The 13,741-nt window shown below is 45.0% G+C and overlaps 1 protein-coding gene across 1 annotated transcript in view; it reads left to right on the top strand.

Moving 5' to 3' along the window:
- Positions 1-240: 240 nt before the first annotated feature.
- The window catches only part of Tnfaip8l3 (TNF alpha induced protein 8 like 3), a 44,708-nt gene continuing 31,207 nt past the window's right edge, over positions 241-13,741 (top strand). Inside the window, exon 1 of the mRNA XM_051197484.1 lies at positions 241-518. Within this exon, the coding sequence (XP_051053441.1) occupies positions 467-518 (52 nt within the window). The 5' untranslated portion in view covers positions 241-466. The remainder of the gene's footprint in view (positions 519-13,741) is intronic.

Genomic DNA, 13,741 nt, shown 5'->3' with positions numbered 1-13,741 from the left:
GATCAGAGGCACTTTCTCACTGAAGATTTTTGCAAACTTTGGCACACTCAAAGAAGGGGACTTGGGTCTTCCAGGATCCCCACCACCTTGCCAGGCTTCCATTCCAGGGCTCTGGGTGTAGAGGAACCCGGACTACTTAATCTCAGCCAGGAGCCTTGGGGCACTGGACACTCCTCTTCCCTCTCCCTTACATCCTACCCCTCCCGCCCCTCTCCGGCTCCCCCCCCCTCCCCACTACCCTCACGTGAAGGCACCGGCGGGCGGCGGGCGGGCCACAGGAGCTGGCTTGGCTTCTGCGGAGCCACCCCTGGCCCTAGTGTCTGACCACACACTGCCCACTCCGCACGGTCCGGGCTCCAGACTCTTTGCAGTCCATACAGAGTGTGCCACCGCCACCAGAGCCGGGACGACGGCGCCAGCACCCCAGAGGCGGGCGGTGGTGGATGCGCGGGCGGAAGCCCACAGTATGGATTCAGATTCTGGAGAGCAGAGCGAGGGCGAGCCTGTGACTGCCGCAGGTAGAGAAGGGGCAATCCTGCAGGGAGGGCTGGGGTTGAAGGTGGGGGGATCGCAGGAAATCGAGAACATTTTTCTGAGCTGCCGGGCAGGAGGCCGGTTCCCCAGCTCGAGCTCTTCCGATCGAGACTGGGAACTGGCTTTGGGGCGTCCTCCTACCCCACTGCACTTAGGTGCGTTGGAGGGACATTTGCCCAATGATAGCTCTGTGGCAGGGTCTCCAGCGGTGGCCTTGAGGTTTCAGTGATGGGTGGGGTGTGAGAGGACTCGAGAAATCTGCGTCTTGTAGTTTTCTGCGGAAACCGGCGCAACCCTTTGGAAGTAACTTTCCTTGTGTTCCTGGTTCCTCTAACCTGGGGCTGTGAACAGGTCATGCTTCAGAGTCGGTGGGAAGAAAAGACCCATGAGCAGAGCTCATGGCTTTTGGCTAGGCTTGTGCCTGCGGTTCTTGAAAGTGCTGGGCAAGCCAGTGCAGAAGTGCTAGCCGATCCCTGCGGTTTGGCTAGCAGAGGAGGGCCCTGATGAGGGGTCCTAAAGCAGTCACTGTGATACACAAAGATCATGTCTTCCCCTTTAAGAGGCGCCATGGGTTTTTCATTATCAATAGTTAGGGAAGCAATAGGATAGGTGGTTGCTTATAGGAGACAAATGAATATCCTCCAATATCCTCCTCCGCCTCTCCCCAGTACTGAGCAACAGGAGGAAGCTGCCCACAACTGTGCATCTTCAACAACCCCCCCCCACCACCACCACCACCAGGCTCAGCCCACCTCCACCAGCCAGCACCGCCCCTCCCAGCCCCCACCTGGGGTCCAGGCTCCAGGATCACTCTCTATCAGCAATCACAGTTCTGTACACCTAGCACAGCCCTGAAAGTTTGCTTGCTCCACAGACCATGACCGCCTGCCTGCCTGGAGCCTTCCAGCACAGACCTATACACAGTCAAGAACTCTTCACACTTAAATCAGGTGTGAGTGTAGGAAATGCATGTTCAGAGTTAGGGTAGGAGGACATGTAGCTGGTGGGGGGGGAGTTCTTGTTTGTTTTTATTTTTTTTAATCTCCATTTTGCAGAGGTCGAGGCATAATAAAGGGCTTGCCCAGACACCTAGTCACCATGGGCCCTAGGACTTAACTCTCTGAGCTGTGCTTGCTGCGCTTAGTTTGGATGTCTATGGTCCTTAACTTAGAATAGGTCGGTTTCATGGGACAAGACAGGCAGAAAGGGAGGGTGCCTGTGTGCAAGGATTACAATAGCTGTGCAAGGGATTTCTGCTGGGTGTAGTATGTATGACTATCATTCATAAATGCTATCCTTCTGCATGCATGTGTGTTTTCATGACTTTAAGGTGACAAGATTTTACTTCACAGGTGGCTTTTGGATCTTCTCTAATCATGTGATCCAAAAGGTGTATTTAATAGGTATCTGTGAGTATCTAAGTATAATTCCAGAACCTGGAGGAGACAGACACCAGACCTGTTGTCACTGACACTTTAGCAATCTCAGTAACTTTGCCATGGCCCACCAACTTATTCTGTGGGTGGAAGCTAGAGGACTGAGGGGGTTGGGGGGAGACTCCAGGGCTCCTAGTAGTTAGAGGAAAAAGGAAAGAGTGAACATACATCCTGGTGTGCCCACCCCAAAACCTGCTGCAGTTCCCAATGCCCCTGCTTGTCCAAGTGACTGACAGTTTGTGGGAGAAGGCCTCTGTTCAGCTAGCAGCACATATTGTCACTCAGGTCAGATGTGCCTGGGAGAGCAGGGCAGCCAGCTCTCACAAGCTGTCACCATTTGTTTGCACCTTACTGTTTCCTACAGCCACTTTTTCTTTTCTTGTGTGCTTGAATCTCACGACTTGAACATTTATTTTAATGTCATGAGCCATTATGCTAAATGACATTTAGTCTCACTCATTATTTTCAGTCTGTAAGTGTTCCCGTTGTGACAAAGCTCCAGAGTTGGTGCTGCTTCTCCTTCTTGCTTTGCTTGCATCCTGTCAAATGCACACTGTTGTTGCAGAGTCAGGCGCAATTGAAATGACAGACACTCACCCACAGAGACTGACCTTCGCCCTGAGGAGAAACCAGCACTCTTTGTGGACCTGTACCTCCTCCAGGTGAGAGTCTGTAACTGGGGGAGGTGGCAGAATATGTGCTCCTGTGCACGCACGCACGCACACACACACACACACACACACACACACACACACACACTTGCTTTGGAGGGAGTTGAGTTGTGAGGACTTCCACCTCCTCTGCATTTAGGATGTCCTTTATAAGGTTAAGAAAATAAACTCTAGAAGGAGAAAGACTTCAGTGTCTCACTCAGGGGCAAGTTACTTCTCTTTCCAACCTTAGTTCTACTAGGATCAAGCAAATGACACCTGGGAACTGTTCTTGGTCATTTCCGTAAGTGGCAGCTGTCATTTTACACAACTGGGTTATCTCTAAGAATCCCACTAATTGCTGATCCTAGTGCTTTGTAGAGCAAGGCATATATATATATATATATATATATATGATATAATTATCATGATTGATCCACTGATTAGCTAGCAGACAAGATGTTGAATTGTCTTCTTAGTTTACACGTGAGTGTAGGCAGGATTTTTAGTTTACTTCTCATCTCCACTCCTCTTGGAGCTCATCAAGATGGTGACATTGTGACCGCCTGCTTTCACCGTTTTCTCCCTGGCTCTAGTGAGTACTGTAAAAGGCAGAGGCTACTTCATCCATCCATTCACCTGCCAGGGTAGAGATGGGAGCTCCCCTGTGTTGTGCTACTCAAATGGAAAAGGAGTAGCGGTCCCCTCTCAGTGCTGACCTCACTCCATAACCCTCTTACACTGTCCAGTGGCAGGAGGTATTTATGTCCTCTTGAATTTGCCCATCGTGGTCACCTGTTGGCGAGGATCGAGGCAGTTTCCATAGACTACTTGCTTTTTACTGCTTTACGAGACTCTTCTAAAGCTCCTCCCATTTTATAAGGGTTGGCTATCATTGAGTAACAAACACCCTGGGCTCGGGAGGGTTGGGGAGGAGAGGTTTGAGGATGATATTTGTAGAAATCTCCCCACTCCCCAGGAGGCACAAGATGATGTTTCTATGTCATTCTGCTGTCTGCTTTTCTGTCATTTCATGGCTCCTTCTGTGATTAGGAAAGCAACAGAGTTTTATGGAACAGTGGATTCACTCCAGAGGCCCAACTTGGCAGTCTTCTGTGCAGGAAATCTATCATCCGTCTCTGGGAAATCCTAGGGCTTGATAAATTAATTCTAAAGGGAATGAGAACCATTCCTAAGAAGCAACAGGGGAGTAGCATTAGCAATACCATTTTGTTGTTGTTGTTTCTGGCTTGGAAAGCCAAGAGTCTGTCTGCTCAGCTGAAGGCAAAAGAGCTTCTTGAACCAACAACTCTCTGGTACAGGAAGGCCAAGCTGATTGTACCTGAGGAGGTGCTGCAAAAGGAATTTCCATGGGATGGAGTGTCTGTGTGAGATGGTAGCTTCTAAAGAAAAACAGAACTGGGAAAGTGGCAGGCCCAAAGTGTTTTTCCCATTTCCTTGGGTCCTCAGCTTGGTCCATGTAATAAACATTAGGTAGATGCGGTAAATTGTCAAGAGGAGACAGACACTCCAGGAGGCAGACAGTTTGAGCAGAGGGACAGGTAAATGGGGATGCAGCTGTCACTCTGCGAGTTCTCCGGAAATAAAACAAAGCCAGTGCAGGGCAGGCTAACTAGAAGAAGGTCTTGAAAACTCGGGAAGGGGTGTCCCAGGATTGTCAGACAGAGACATGGTCAACAGAAAACCATTGACAGACATCACTTCTTGCAGAGATGAGGAAGTGTATGGATCACAGAGACTCTGCTTTCAGACCCCAACACTGGAGGGGCTGGTGACAGGAATGCAGGAGAGGATGCAAATGGCACTTCAGAGATGGCTGCAGAAGTTAGTTATACATTGCACCAAAGCAGTGAAAGGAGAAGGAAGGGAGACGTGGCGTGTGCTGAGCTGGGATGAGAGCAGAACAGTTGGGCGGAGGTGTCCTGGAGGCAGAGAAAAGCTGGGGACTGATGCTGGACCTCAGCAATGTTCTCCAGAATCATGCTCCTTCAGGCACTTGACTGGGGCTCTGTTTGAAGGGTCTTTTCTTCCTTAGCCCTAAGGTAAACTCTGCAGGTGCATTTGTTTATGAGTTTTAGGGGTCTTCTGGTTCCCAGCATTAGGTTAATGGTGGAGGCTGTTAGCTACTCTTTGCTGACAGATTAATGACTAGTGAACTGGCCAGCTAAAGGCAGGGATGGCCTGGACATGCTGCACCATTTGGTTATTAGCCAAGTTCCTTTTTTTTTTTTTTTTTTTGTTCCTGTTTTTGAAGCTTGAACTGTTTCTCTCTTGCCCACACAATGAGCTGTAGCTGTTTGATGGTCAGGAACTTATCTTGTGTTTCTTCATAGTCTCAGATTCTATGGATGAAGTTTTGATAGACATCTGAGTATCTGGAGGAACTTCATGGGAGCTTTACACTGAAGGCTGGGCCAGCGTCAGAAGCCTTCCCTGTACAGTAGAACAGTCAGTTGTGTTGTTTTATGCTTTGTTTACAGTGCTTGGCAATTCATGCACTGTCTTGGACTCTGTTAGAAATTATAAAGAATTGTAAAGAGAGAGAGACAACATAGTCTGTTCTGTCCTCCAGGGTTTGACATTGCATGGGGGAAGCAGGTCAGAGATACTGGTGGCTATAATGCATGAAGATGCTACATCTCTCTTGCCTGGGATTACATCCCTGGCTGTCCTTTTTGTATTCTTCCCAAGCACTGGCCACAATATTTGACATTTTATGATTCTTCCTATATTGGGCTTTATTATAATCATGAGCTCTCTAAGAGTTAGAACTGATTCTTTTTCATCTGTATCACCTACCCCAGCCCTAAACCCAGTGGCAGGTTGCTGGATGATGGAGTCACATATGCATGCATGGGTAGAGGGTTGGTTCTATAGGAAGCAGACTGAAGTAAAGTTGGCAGGAGGGGGGTCTGTTTGGTTTAGTTTGGTTTGGGTTTTGGATTTCTTTTGGGATCAATATCTGTAGAAGAAGAGGCGAGGGAAAGGGAGGGAGGAAGCTGTGAAATTGGGCAGTCCTAGCAGGATGTAGTGTAGGATTTGGAACATGGGGACAACACAGTTTGTTCTCATGGGAAGTTTCTGAAATAGTGTACATGAATATGTACATATGAAACCATTGCCTATGTTATTTATTTTTCTCTTTAAGAAAATATGATACCTGCTTTTTCATTTGCCAGCCACATGAAATTCTTGTCTCAGTTTCCGTTAGCACTTTCTCTAATGGGTTCATTCTCCTCCACAGTTACCACTAGCTTCCACTTTAATCCACATTTAAGTCTCTAGAAATATATTCTATAAATAATTTTGTTTAGTTTAACAGTTACATGTCCTTTAATTTATATAAAACATCTGTGGAGGTAGGTGTTTGGGGTGTTTTCTATGTAAATCTGTAGAGAAAAAAAGATAAGGCTGAGGGTGTATCTTAATGGTAAAGTGCTTGCCTAGCATGAGTAAGTGCTTGGGTTGGGTTCCCAACACCAGAAAGAGGGAAAGGAAGAAAGGGAGGCAGGAAAGGAAAGAAAGAGGAGAGAATTTAAAGGGTAAGCTTCTTTTAACAGCCCCTCCCAGGACAGAAGCCATATAAGATGAATGAATACCCTTCTGCTCCCATATACACTGAGGCATAAAAATATACTAATTTTATTTTTCATCAGAGATGTTCTTTTTTGCTTAAATGCTTACTGAACTTCTTAGATATCATTGCCTGGGAATAAATTTGAGCCTGTTCATGGAAAATGTACTCATGTACAGACTATAAAAATGGAAGGCTTGGCAGCACAGAAAGTGCTGGACACACCCTAATAGAAACCAGGATTTTGTAATTCAGTTCTCTGGGAAGAAAAGGAGACACTTTGGTAGTGTCCAATAATGCTTAAACTAGGAAAACCACAGAGACAGCCGCTGGCTGCTAGATTCTGTTTCAGAAGTAAAGCATGCCTTCTGGGAAGAGTTCTAGCCTGATGAGGATGGAATTTTAGTAACGGCACACAGCTTTAGAGAGCACACAGCTTTGGGGGAGACCATGAGACAGGAAGTGTTACTGGTGAGCACACTTGTGTGTTCCGTGTTCCCAACGTGGGGCCTGGGGTTCAGCTGGAAGGCTGTAAATTGGGAATAGGACAGGGGAAGGATGCAAAGGGCTGTCTGCAGCTGTTCTCTGCTGCTACTTTTGAATCCTGCTTCCTTGGTTTCTATTGGATAAAATGAAGAAAGGTCAGGGATTCTGTGGTAGGAGAAGCTAGGACTTTACATTATAGTTATAAAATAATAGGGAGACAGGAAGATGTTTTCAGCCCTAGAATGATACTTAATTTTTATGTTTTATGTAAATCTTTATGATGTCTTAGGACTGTTGTTACTTAGAGATGTGGCATCTAATCTTAAACTAACCGTCCTTCTGGGTTAAATACTACAATAGCCTAATTTTCTAGGCATGAAAACAGAGGCACAGAGTATGAGAAACTGTCTCATAATTGTGTAGCTTCTTAGTGGAAATGAAGCCAGCCTAAGTCTAAAACTCTTTCCTTTGTACAGGCAGACCATGTATTAGATTGATGGGTATCAATAGATTGCTTTGAATATCCTGCTCAGCTCCCGTGGTACCCAGAACCCTGACAACTGTGCCTTCTCTATTAGTTAGGGCATTGCTTCTCCACAGGCCCTGCTGTATATTACAGGCACACTCTGCATTAGTAATAACACAAGGACCAGCCCACATGGGGTATAGAATGGGCTGGTAAAGGCTGTTTCAGTGGCCTGTTTTTTGTTGCTGTAACAGAACGCCCAAAACTGGGTTATTTCCAAGAACAGGAGCTTACAGCCTAGATTTAGGTTTCTAGCACTATAGTTACTCCTTTTTAGGAACATTATTTTCAGGGGTCATAGGAATGTAAGCTCAAGGTACAACATGTGAGAATAGAGCAAAGAGTAATATTAGACAGGACCTGAAGAATAGATAGGCCTTTCCCAAGAAAATAGTTATCCCAAGGCAATCCTGAAAAGATGAAGAACGGCTTTATTTGGAAAGTGTGTTTTATATGAGAACAAGAGTCCCAGTTCTTTAGTGTTTACCCACAGATGTAAACACAACCAGACACCAAACCTCATCTGGTTGCATGGCCAGGCAGGCTGAGAACTGGGATTGTAGGCTAGGTGCTTCTCTAAAAACACACACGATTGTATTTTTAAAATAAAAGATTTTAGTTATTCTAGGGTCTGAGGTAGAAACCCGTGTCCTAGTTTGCTTTCTGTTGCTGTGATAAAACACTGACCAAAAGCATCAGGAGGAAGTTAGTATTTATTTGGCTTTCAGGTTACCATTCACGGTCCAGGGGAGCCAAGGCAGGGACTGAAGGTAGGAGTCTGGAGGCACTAAGGGAATCAGAGACTTTGCAGGAACATGGAGTACTGGCCTTTTCCGTGCTTCCTTGGCTATCTTTCTTATATAGTTCAGGCTCACCTGCCTAAGAATGGTATCACCCAAACTGGGCTGGGCTCCCCTACATTAATTAGCAATTAAGAAAATGCCCCGAAGACATATCCACAGGCCAATCTGATGGAGGCAGTTTTTAAGCTGAGATTCCCTCCTCCCAAGTTATGTTTAGGTTTGTGTCTACTTGACAAAAATAACCAGTATAATATACTCCTTGTCAACTTTAATTTATAGACATAACTTTAAACCATAACCTTTCTTTTCCTGTTTGTCTCCAAGATCTCATGTTACTACCACACTATAAAACACAGTATAACCTTCTGTGTTTAAGTGAATGTTGAGAGCATACTTTGTCTGTTAAGAACTTAGAAGAGCATGATGGAGCAGGAAGATTGAGTCAGGAAAAGAAAGAGGAGAGCAACAATAGAGATACCATAATAGACTTTATAGGTTTGAAGAGAAAACTGGCACTAAGGAAATATCCAGAGATCTACAAGGATGACCCCAACTAACAATCTAAGCAACAGTGGAGAGGCTACTTTAAATGCCCTTCCCTGATAATGAGATTGATGACTACCTTATATGCCATCCTAGAGTTTTCATCCAGTAGCTGATGGAAGCAGAAGCAGACACCCACAGCTAAACACTGAGCTGAACTCTTGGAATCCAGTTGCAGACAGGGAGAAGTGATGAGCAAAGGGGTCAAGACCAGGCGGGAGAAACCCACAGACACTGCTGACCTGAACAAGGGGGAGCTCACGGACCCCAGACTGATAGCTGGGAAACCAGGATAGGATTGACCCAGATTCCCTGAATGTGGTGTTAGTTTGGAGGTCTGGGCAGTCTATGGGGCCTCTGATAGTGGATTAATATTTATCCCTTGTATACAAATGGACTTTGGGAGCCCATCCCTCATAGAGTGATACTCCCTCAGCCTAGATACATGGGGGAGGGCCTGGGCCCTGCTCCAAATGATCTGACAGACTTTGAAGATCCCCATGGAAGGCCTTACTCTCCCTGGGGGAGTAGAAAGGAGATGGGAGGAAACGGGAGAACAGGAGGATGCAGGAACTTAAAAGAGCATGCCATGGATACGTTTAAATATATAGCCAAAGAAAAAGTGTTGTTAAGGTTTCTCAATAGGAATTTACCTTTTCATAAAAATTTTACAATTCAGACTTCAGCCTTTATACATAGGAGGGGTTTGCTCGAAGCACAAGCTCTTGTGTTCCATGTGGGGTTAATTTATACCATGAATAAAATAGTACATTACCCACAGCCTTCTCTTCTTTTTTATCCCTTCTTCTATGTGTTAGCTGAGTTCTCACTTAAATTGATAAACTGTCTATTCCCTAGTTTTTAAGTCCTGAGTTTTTAAGTGTCATTGTATAGTGGAATTTCCTAAACTCTCCACGATTTGATACTCCACTTGTTGAATTTGTATAAACAATTATATAAAACAACAAAATATAGTATATCTAAAAGTTCCTCAGCCTTAAACAATCCAGTTGCTTAAAAGTTTAATATTTCTAGTAAATATTCAAAATCGCTTAACTATACGAGCCTATGAAATAAAATTTTAAAAGTTAAATATTTTATTACTCTAAGAGGGAGGAACCAGTCCATGGAAACACACTTATACAAATCTAAGGTCTAGAATTGTATCTCCAAAGTTGTGTAGCTCAGTGTCTGACATCTGGGGCTCACTCAATATTTTCTGGACCCTTGCGGGGCAGTGGTGGCACACACCTTTAATCCCAGCACTTGGGAGGCAGAAGCAGGCGGATCTCTGTGAGCTCGAGACCATACTGGTCTACAAGAGCTAGTTCCAGGACAGGCTCCAAAGCCACAGAGAACCCTGCCCCAAAGGGCTTGGGCAGCTCCATGTCTCCAGCTCTCACATCTGCAATACACAACTCATCATCTAGGCTTGGGTTGGCTGTATCCCATAGCTCCTTGGCAGACTCCTCTCAGCCCTGGCATCTCTGATATCTTGGGGTCTCCGCTGCAACCAAAGCCGTGCCTTCACCAATGGCCTTTCTTTAGAGATTCTGACCCTGCCGACTGCTAGACTTCAGCTGCTCTCTATGGCCCCTCCGTGTTTTCAACACCAATACCCTATGGGAGACACGTTATTTGCCAAGTTCTGCTGCTAGCTTGAGATGAATCTCTTGTCCCCTGCTGGACCACAGCTTGTATGTGTTTGTTTTGAGAATGGAATCCCCAGATTTTGCCTTAACGACAGCTGATTTTCAGCCCCAGGTAACCAGCGTCGATTGTCTCAGTAAAGCAAAGAGTTCACTTCTGTGGTGCTGGCCTCCCATCAGTCACATCTGATTCTACAGTCTCGGCTGACTAGAAACCACAGATTCTCACTTCATGGTATCATTGGAACAGCCCTGTTAGTGTCTGCTTCCCTCTCAAACATCACAAGCCAGGCCTCTAGTCTCTGAGATGCTGTCTGTGTTCTCTTCCAAGTTCCCAAACAGCTCATTAAACCCTGAGAACTTTCAGTTCAAATAGTTCCACAGTCCTCACCCCCAAGCAACTTGGTTGGGTCCTTCAGAGCAATGCCCTACATCCCTGATATTAATATCTATTCCAGTATGCCTTCTGTTGCTGCGATCAACACCACAACCAAAAGAGACTTGTGCAAGAGAGGGTTTGTTGTAGCTTGTAGGTTATAGTCCACATTGAGGGACACCAAGGCAGGAGCTAGAGGCAATAACTTGAAGCAGAAATCATGTGGAATGCTGCTTACTGGCTTGCTTCCAGGGTTGTGTTCAGCTACCTTCCTTATACAGTTCATGCCCACACATCCAGAGATGGTGCCACTCATAGTGGGATGAGACCTCCTGCATCGATTAGCATTCAAGACAATGCTCAGCAGGCCTGCTCACAGGATGATCTGATGGGAGAATTCTTTAACAATGATTCCTGCTTCCAGAGTATACTTAAATTTGTGTCAAGTTGATAGAAATGAACCCCTTCACCTCCCTTTCCTCTCTTGGGTTTCCTCCTCTGGGAACATTTGCCCAAGACTGTTTCTCTACCCTTGAATTCTACCCTAATTATGACTGACTTTCATCTTCAGTATTTTTTTCTATTTATATGTTTTGCTTTTGTATTTTATTACATTTAAAATTAGGGGAGAAAGAACATTTAAATTCGGTATCACCAGATTACATTAGCTCATAGGCTTGTCACCTCTACCGTTTTCCATCATTCTTAAACAAATTCTTCATTGAGAATTTGCATGACAGTGAGTAAAATCTATAGAAAGAGTATCTGTTTCTGACACAGTTTGATAGAAATCTAACTGAGGGGGTTATTACGTATGTTGATGCTTGAAAATAAGAGATCACATTGTAGGCCCAGTATACTTTACAGTCCTTCTACCTCCATCTCATCCCACTCTAGCCTACCAAACAAAGGCAGCCTATCAGGAAGCTGGTAGTCAAAAGCAATACTTACATTTAGCAGCACTGTTAAAGCAGTTTTAAATTTCTCTCAATCACTGTTAAGGGTTAGTATTCCTTACTTGCCAGGCTTCCTTGTCTAAATTTACTGTGTTGGTTTATGTTATGAGAGTGGCTTATTTTATGCATTTTCAATTATAAAATTATAATAGACTCCATACAAAGAGGCTCATTTAGATTTTAAGTGAAAATCAAAACAAACAGTCCCATCACTTAGTCCCCTGCTTATTAAGACGCTATCTAGGGACTGAGGCGGGGCCCATGAGTATAAACCTCCTCTGTCTCTCATGTATTCATATCTGTCTAATTGCTTAGCATTGGCGAGAAGACTTTTCCCAAGAAGATACAACACGCATGCCTACTCGCCCCAGACAGGGAGCCCACGATTGATATACTACCAAAGCTGGAGTTGGTGGACCTATGAGTTTTGTTGGGGCTACTTACAGGAGTATGGGTGAGGAATTACTTACAGGGACAGAAATGACTCAAAGACAGCTGCATCACCTAGGCCCACCCCAACACAGGTGACAGCTCACAAAGCTGTTAAACTAAAGCACACTGCACAGCCTGCAGGCAGCTTGATGGAATGGAGAGTATCCTTTCCAGGTGCCGCCATTGGTCTGTGCTTCTCCCAGGAAGCTCCACTGGTCTCAGAAGCTTTGCACCTTCATTGCCTAAGAGTGACTTTCAGCAGCCATTTTACTCCTGGGAGGGAGGGGCCCAGTGAGCCTGCTCAGTTTCAGGGACATCCTGAAGCTATTTTGAGCTGTTTAATTTCTGCCCTGAAGGGTTTTCCTGAAGGTGGAATGTTTCAGTCCTGAAGGAAACAGCTTCACAGCACTAGTGCAGGGACACATACAAAAGCAACGGCAACAACCAGAAGCAGTTATCTTATCATTCCTAAGAGAATATAACCAACATGCCTTTTAAAACAAGAGAGCAGAGAGTAGAAGTGGAAGAATTGATGGTCCATCAATATATGTTTCTCTTATTGGTTGATGAATAAAGCTGTTTCAGCCAATGGACAGGCAGCATGTAGCCAGGCAAAGTATAGGTGGGACTATCAGACTGGGACAATGCTGGGAAGAAGAATGCAGAGAATGAGTCTCCAGGAGACGCCATGTAGCTGCCAAGGAACAAAGAGACCCGGGTATCACTAGTAAGCATAGACTGTATTGAGCTACACAGACTAATAGAAATGGCTTAATAATTAAGAGAGCTAGCCAATAAGAAGCCTGAGCCATAGGCCAAACAGTTTGTAATTAATATTAGCCAGAGAATGCCTGGCATATACACTGATGGGGGATGACCTTCTGTGTATATGTCCTCTTATTGGTTGATGAATAAAACACTGTTTTGCCAATAGAGGCAGGAGGATAGGTGGGACTAGGAAATGAGGAGAATTCTGAGAAAGGTAAGCAGAGAAAGCCTGCCAGAAAGAGTTACTACGTAGAGAGCAAGAAGACAGGATGTGCCAGGCATTCTCTGGTAAGATAAGGACGTGTAAAAATACATAGATTAGTAATTACGGATTAGTAATTAAAAGAGACCTAGCCAATAAGGAGCCCTAGCCATCTGCCAACAGTTTAATATTCAATATAAGTCTTTGTGTGCTTATTTGGGGCTCAAGGGTGGCGGGACCTGACAGGATAAGAAAACCCCAGCAACAACACACATTTAAAAATGATCTCTAAAGTTCATTATAGTGATGAGTACCTGTAGTCCCAGAACTTGGGAGGCTGAGGCAAGAGGATTACTTGGGCCTAGGAATTTGAAATCAACCTGCACAATGTAATGAGAAGCCAAACAAACAAAAAACTAAGGAAGGAAGAAAAGAAAGAAAGGAAGGAAGAAATGAAGAAAGCATCACAATGGATTGGGAGCATAGTTGTTAGAAGACTTGCTTTGTGCGTATAAACCTCCTCTGTCTCTCATGTATTCATATCTGTCTAATTGTCATAAACTGGAGAGAGTGGCTGAGGTGTGAACAAAATCAAGGCTGCACAAGGACTAGGAGCATCCAATCCTATAGTTAGGAAGTTGGGGTAAGTGGTATTGTAGCTGCATACTTGTACATGCCATGGCACATATGTGGTGGCCAGAGGACAACTCTGCAGTTATTGGTTCTTTCCTTCCACTGAATGAGTTCCAGGAATTGAACTCAGGCCATCAGGATTGACAGCAAAA

The sequence above is a fragment of the Phodopus roborovskii genome, unplaced genomic scaffold (assembly GCF_943737965.1).
Source record: "Phodopus roborovskii unplaced genomic scaffold, PHOROB, whole genome shotgun sequence".
Taxonomy (NCBI): domain Eukaryota; kingdom Metazoa; phylum Chordata; class Mammalia; order Rodentia; family Cricetidae; genus Phodopus; species Phodopus roborovskii.
The sequence above is the reverse complement of the archived record's forward strand: the minus strand, read 5'-3'. Positions and strand labels throughout refer to the sequence as shown.